Source organism: Kryptolebias marmoratus, linkage group LG23 (assembly GCF_001649575.2).
Source record: "Kryptolebias marmoratus isolate JLee-2015 linkage group LG23, ASM164957v2, whole genome shotgun sequence".
NCBI lineage: Eukaryota > Metazoa > Chordata > Actinopteri > Cyprinodontiformes > Rivulidae > Kryptolebias > Kryptolebias marmoratus.
In genome coordinates, this window is record NC_051452.1 from 3,845,557 (window position 1) to 3,852,112 (window position 6,556).

At 45.9% G+C, this 6,556-nt stretch overlaps 1 protein-coding gene across 2 annotated transcripts in view; it reads left to right on the plus strand.

Moving 5' to 3' along the window:
• LOC108229667 (muscleblind-like protein 2a) overlaps positions 1–6,550 on the plus strand; it is a 24,213-nt gene extending 17,663 nt beyond the window's left edge. The window contains exons 4-8 of one of the 2 annotated variants that reach the window (XM_037973964.1): positions 481–681; positions 1,948–2,208; positions 4,405–4,458; positions 4,778–4,928; positions 6,289–6,550. In XM_037973964.1, the coding sequence (XP_037829892.1) occupies positions 481–681; positions 1,948–2,208; positions 4,405–4,458; positions 4,778–4,928; positions 6,289–6,335 (714 nt within the window). In that variant the 3' untranslated portion in view covers positions 6,336–6,550. The remainder of the gene's footprint in view (positions 1–480; positions 682–1,947; positions 2,209–4,404; positions 4,459–4,777; positions 4,929–6,288) is intronic. The other variant, XM_037973965.1, reaches the window with a different exon arrangement.
• The last annotated feature ends 6 nt before the right edge of the window (positions 6,551–6,556 follow it).

Genomic DNA, 6,556 nt, shown 5'->3' on the forward strand with positions numbered 1-6,556 from the left:
TTACCAGTTTTTTGTCTTTGTGTTGTCATGATGTTTATTTTATGATTTTTTGTGTTTTTCTGAGGTAAAGCTCTTTGAACTGCCTTGTAGCTGAAAAGTGCTACATGAATAAATCAGACTAATTTCAGTTCTGGCCGTGTTTTCCTGGATTCTCAGTAGTTCCTCAGCAGCCGGCGGTAAGGCTGAGGACGCCGGCTGCTGCCAGGTGTGAATGTTTCTGCAGCCAGGAACTAAATTAGAACATGCCCGCTCAGCGTAATCTTTCCAGGACGCACAGAGGTTTTCACGAAAAATCTCGTTTCTCACTGTCCAGTCTCTCTTTTTGTTGTTTTAAATCATCCTTTTCTGTCCCCCAGCTCTCCGTCTCCCCGTCCCGGCCATCCTTCCTCTGCACAGCCGCAGCCCCGCCTTCCTTTTCTATTTTATCGTTTTAAGACACGGAGACTAAACGTCTGACCTTCTCCCATCTCTCCACCCCAGACGTTTCCGGTCACCCAGGGCTTGGCCTCCAGCGCCGGCTTGAGCTACACGCCGTACCTGACCCCGATGTCCCACAGCATGGGCCTGGTCCCCGCGGACATCCTGCCCAGCACTCCCGTCATCGTCCCCGGCAGCCCGCCCGTCTCCATGACCGCCAGCTCCTCCTCCAATCAGAAGCTGCTTCGCGCCGACAAGCTGGAGGTGACGACTCCGAACGCTACGCTAACCCTGCGTACCGCTAACAAACTGATCCTGAATGTTTGTTTAAAACTGGGCCTGTAGACTTTCATCCTTTCCTTCTTATCTCAGTTTGAATTTAGAGGCAACTGTTTGAAAGCAGAAGTTATTATAGTTATTATTATTCATATTTTTCTTTAAGTTTGCCACTCCAATGTGGATAAACTAACTTTCCTCTTTATGAAGAAGAGGTAAGGTGTGTGAATGATGGAATCTGCAATAAATGGGATTTTGTTTTTTACAAGAAGCTGGAGGGCGACCAGAACGACTAAAATCTCATTCAAGGTCGAGAGAAAGTTTCCGCGGCTCCTTTATCGCCAGATATCGGAGCCTCGTGTCATTTCTTTATCTTGTTTTCTTGAAAATGTCCCTCCTTGTTTCTTTGTAACCATTGAGCACGAGTTAGGCAAAGACGGGCCGTGGGTAAAGCCACATCTGCCCCTTCGGCCGAACAGCGTGGGGTGTAACCGTGGGGGGGTTATATCCTGCACCGTATTTATCAGGATGAACAGTAATCTCCCTCAGACCTGCAGGTGATGCGTAGGTGTGCGACTGTGTGTGTTTTTCTGCAGGAGAGCTATCACTTAGCAACTGAACGGAGCTGGCTGTAATTAAACCGCATCCCTGTGAGACACGTATATCCTCCCACACGTGTAATTTATTATTGTTAAAAGAATTTAACTCCAGTTCATTTATAAATGATTCCCACACTTTAACTCCTGTCGTGCTTCTGTTTTTAGTTTTTTTTCCAGTCTGGAAACTTTATTTAACGTTATTTAAGCAAACTTCATTAAATCTGAAAAGCTTTAAAGGCTTTTGTAATAATGAGTAAAGTTTTAAATGACCTGCTTTGATAAAATAATCTTTGTTTTTAATATTTGGAGTATGAAACATGAAACTCTTAATGTGTGGTTCATTATACGTGAAGTCTGTTCGTTTTTCATGCGTTTAAAATATTCCATCTATGGTTTCCAACACGGTTTATGCTAAAAAAAAAGCCCTAAATTTAGTTTTTATTGGCATATTTTCTTTAAAGCAAATTTAGTTTGATTTTAACAGTTCCTGTTATTTTATATAAATTATTTGATTGACATCGAACCAAACAGGCTCAACTTCCATGTCGAACGTCAGTTTTTAAGCTTTCCTGTTTGTCTGTGATTTTTTTGCCGTTTTGTTTTTGTCCTGAAACCCAAAGCCCTGACGGGTCGGCGTGCCTGTCCCTCCCTGCAGGTCTGCCGCGAGTTCCAGCGGGGCAACTGCGCCCGCGGCGAGACGGACTGCCGCTTCGCCCACCCGAGCGACAGCCCCATGATCGACACCAGCGACAACACTGTCACCGTCTGCATGGACTACATCAAGAGCCGCTGCTCCCGCGAGAAGTGCAAGTACTTCCACCCGCCGGCGCACCTCCAGGCCAAGATCAAGGCCACGCAGCACCAGGCCAACCAGACGGCTGTGGCCACACAAGCCGCTGCCACAGCCGCAGCCATGGTGAGCGCCGCTGCACTGTAGCGTGTTCCTCGCACACAGATACGGAAAGAAACTTGTCTTTTTAGTCATGATTGCACAAAGGTTCTGCTTGTCCAGGGTAGCAACAGAGGGAGACTTGTGAGGACAAAAAGACCCGTCTGTGTCTCCCGTCTTTTAGTCAGTTCTCCATTAAGCCTTTACATGTGTTGCATTCACTAAATATGTCTATTTTTTATCTAAAAGTAAGCACAAAAAACACAGATTTAGTCCGATTATCTCCAATAAGTGAACACAAAATTCGATTTAGGGCTTTTGGCAAAAGGTTTTGTTTGTTGCAGCAGTTTTTAAACACGTGCTGCTGATCCGAGACGTAAAATGTGGAGCGCTGCTTTATTACTGCGAGAAACTGGTCACTCCGGACAGTCCCCCCCCGCAGAGAGGCGGGTGTGCGCAGCAAACACACCCGAACGGGTCGGCACCTGTTATTCCGCTCGCCCTCGGTTCGTAGGAAGACGGCGCGATGAGCGATGACCGAATTAAATCAGATTAAGTTTGAAGACGAGTCCAAGTAGACGAGGAAGGAGGAGGGTTCGGATACGTTTCATTGGTCCTTCAGCTGCTGCGCTGCACCACCGTGCTGACTGACTCCGTTTTGCTCCATGGCGTGGGCATGCTGGACGCGCTGCACGTCCGGTCCCTCTCATTGGCTGGCTTGCTGTTCCTTTTCTTGTTCTGTTTTTACTCACATTAAAAACTAAGAAGGATGCCAGTCTGACACTCTCAGCTCAGGTTTATTATCTTTATGACCCAGTTCCTGAGCTGGAGGGGAAGAGGGTGAACCTGAGGACGAGAACTTGTTTGCTCAGCGCCTTTAATCCAATTTCCTTTGAGCCTTTCAGCCTGAGCTGAAGTCCTTTTATTGAAGCATAATCCATAAAACCTGCCGATGTGCCGCTACATGCGTCATTATCCATAATTCACTTTTTTAAAAACGCTTTTAAAGCAAACAGGACGTTATCGAAAGGTTCCGGCGTTCTGCCGCTGCGGGAACCTTCCTGCTTTTCATGTCACCTTTTTTATTTCATTTTATTTCATCTTAGACCATCTCTCACCTGAACTAACCGCAGTCTGCGAGCCCGTTAGCGCCGCAGCGAGGAAACGTGCTTCACCTTCATCACGTTCACGTCTTCCTCTCCCTCCTTCCATCAGTCGCATCAGATTTAACTTGGATAAACTACCCAAAGATAAAATAAACGAGTCTCGTTGTAGATCTCAACCTTGACTAAATGCCACGTAAGTTTAAGATACTTTGGACGTATTTCGCTCTAAATAACTAATAAACAAAGCTCCACATTCTGTTATTAAAGTTTAACTTTAATCTGCGTGATTAGAGACCGATCCCAGTTTTCTGGGCCGATTTTCCAATTTTTTAGAAAACTTTGACGTGTTGATCCTGACTTTGGCCGATTCATTTATATATATATATATACTTATAAATAATAATTTAGCTTGCTCAGCTATAGTTTGCTCACTTACCAGTAAAAAAACAAAAAAAAAAAAAGGAAAATCTCATTTTCAGGTGCTTAAATATTGGTGAATCGGGGGTAAAATTAGGAGTTTTAGGCCGATGGAGCTGAAAATCGTCTCCTCTCTTCTCGTCATGCAGGCGTTTGACGTTACAGCGCTTCAGAGAAGGATTTAATTTCACCTGTTAGGACAGATCTGTAGTTTAAATTATTCCCCGGTCTTTGCACTCCTTCGAGGTGACCTTTGACCCGACCTTTCCTACGAAAAGCCTCCTCACCTAACCAGTTTATCACTTGTTTCCTGCTTTTTTTCTTTTTTTTATATTATTCTTGTGTAGATATTTTTAAAAGTGAACTAGCTTGTACCTAGCAGTTTAACATAAAAGAAAAGAGAAAGAAACATTAACAGCAAGTTAATATAGATGCTTTTTTTGTGCTTTTTGTACTAATTCCAAAAGCGTAGCCATGTTTCTTTAAAGTAAAGGAGTTTTTGTTTCTGTGCATGCCTATTGTTTCGTATGTGGTATACTTGCATTCAGATTATTTTTTTGTTTTTGTTTTTTCCTTCTCACCTATCCACAATGCAATGCTGTCCCCCATGATGCACCTCTGCTTGCTGTTACCTGTATGTTAATACGCTTGAATCCCATTGGCCCACTGCCATCATGTGCTCGCTGCCTGCTAATTAAAGACTCAGTCGACTGCCAAAGCAATGAAGCGACCCCTCGAGGCAACTGTAGACCTGGTACTTTGACCTTTCACCTTTTGCTTTGCATGTAGCTTCTTTAATTGTACTGTAGCCACTCAGAGAGTTTGATTTGGCTCTTTTGTCGTTGTGTAAACTCAGTAATGTCAACTCACCAGTGGATTTCCTTTTTCTGTTTTTCTCTTTTTTTTTAGATTTTAATGAACTGAGCAAGTAATGTTAAAGTAACTTTCAGCTATTACACTTCTAGTTTCCATTTCTGCCTTTTTGTTGTGCTGTGCCAACACAAATAATAAGACTACGAGTGGACGAGTACGCAGTTCAAATCTCCTGTGCTTCTGTTTTTGTCTGTGGCAAGGCGTTCCCCCACGGCGTCCTCCAGCCCCTACCAAAGAGACCAGCACTCGAGAAGAGCAACGGAGCGACCTCCCTGTTCAACCCCGGGGTTTTGCACTACCAGCAGGCGCTGGCGAACGCGCAGCTGCAGCAGCCCGCCTTCTTTCCCACAGGTAAGAGCGACGTACAGCCGGGTCCCTGAAGGGCTGCCTTTTAGTTCTTTGTTTCCTTTAAAAAAAGGGTTTCAGCTTGGACGATACATCCCCCCCCCCGCCGATCCAAACCTAACGATCCCAGGCGCCAGCTTTGAGCGTAAGAATACTCAAAGCTGGTTTTCTGGGTCGAGTGTTACTGTGTTGCTGCAGCCGCAGGGCGTCCAGGTTAGCGTCAGCTAACGGAGCTGGAAAGCTTCTCGTTTCCTTTAGATCGATTCCTCTAATCGTTTTAAACAAAGTTTTAAACTAGAGCTGCATCATATCAGTAAAAGTAAGACAAACTCACACTTCTCCTGGGTTTTACTTCCCTGGTTTCTATAATTTATGTCCTTTTTACATGGACCCTAACGGTCCCAGCTCCACTCTACTCGGCTTGCTTTGCAAACGTTTCCACCGGCATTTTTTCGAGGCCGGTCCCTGCTTCTTTGGTCCCTGCTTCAGAGTCGGGCCAGCTGGGCCGGCCCTGCTTCGTAGTTAGCCAGCTTAGCTCCTGTTCACTCATTGGTCGTGGGTGTGACCAGATGCAAGCATAAAGAGCGAAGGTAGGAATATAAACAACAGCGTTAGCTAACCCTGCAGCGTTTCTGCCGTCTGTCCCCCAGCTGAAGGCCTGTAAAGCCTGAAATCTCCGGCTGATAACAGCTGTCCTACTCCGCACAACAATGGCGGCATCCAGAGCATTTCTTCCACTGCGCCTCTCTTCCTGAAGTCTCAGGAGAATCCCCATAAGTTTAAAAAACAGCAACAACACAGGACCAACGTTGTCCATAGCGCTTCCGTTGTCTCCTCCCCGCTCCTCCCGAGGCCCCGCCCCCTTCTTGTAGTAACATATCTGCGAACAGACAAATGTTACCCAGCTTAAACTCGCCTCTCTCCCTTTCTTCTAACAGGGAATTACATGTCTGTATTTCTCCCCCCCAGCTTGTTCCGAGCACACGTGTAAATTTAACTTTCCGAATCTTAAAACCGCGAAAGGAGCTCAATAAGATCGAAGTGCGAAGCGATCGGGTCGGGTTAGGGTTAGTTGAAAACTGACGCCGTCCTGTAAACACGGAGGAGATGAATTCGCTGTAATTTCATAAAAAACTGACTCTGTTTGGTTTAGTTGCAGCTGGAAATAATCCGTTTTCCCACATTAATACTCAGTTCCTCTGCTTGCTTTGGTCCGCTGCTTTCAGACTGAAGCCTTTTTATTATGATTATTATTTTTCTTTATTTTGTCTTGTCTAACCTTATTGTCCCTCCCCCCCCCCCGTCCTGGATTAACCCATTTCTCTCCTTCTTTGTCTCCCTCCTTCTCTCTGCATGAACACAACAGGGTCAGTGTTGTGCATGACTCCTGCTAGCAGTCTTGGTAGGTCCTGACGTTGCTCTCCTACACACACATCTGATTCAGGTGGGGGTGGGGGGAGGGGTCTGCAGTCCTCTCAGGTGAGACAAAACGCCATCGCACCCCTCTGCCGCCCTCGAGGTGGCAGCGAGGGTGGGTTTTTTGTGCATCATTTTCTGTTGAAGTTTTGTCGCCTGAAGGAGCCGCAGCGTGGATTTCTCGTTTGCCCGCCTCTGACTCGACCCTGACTCGACTC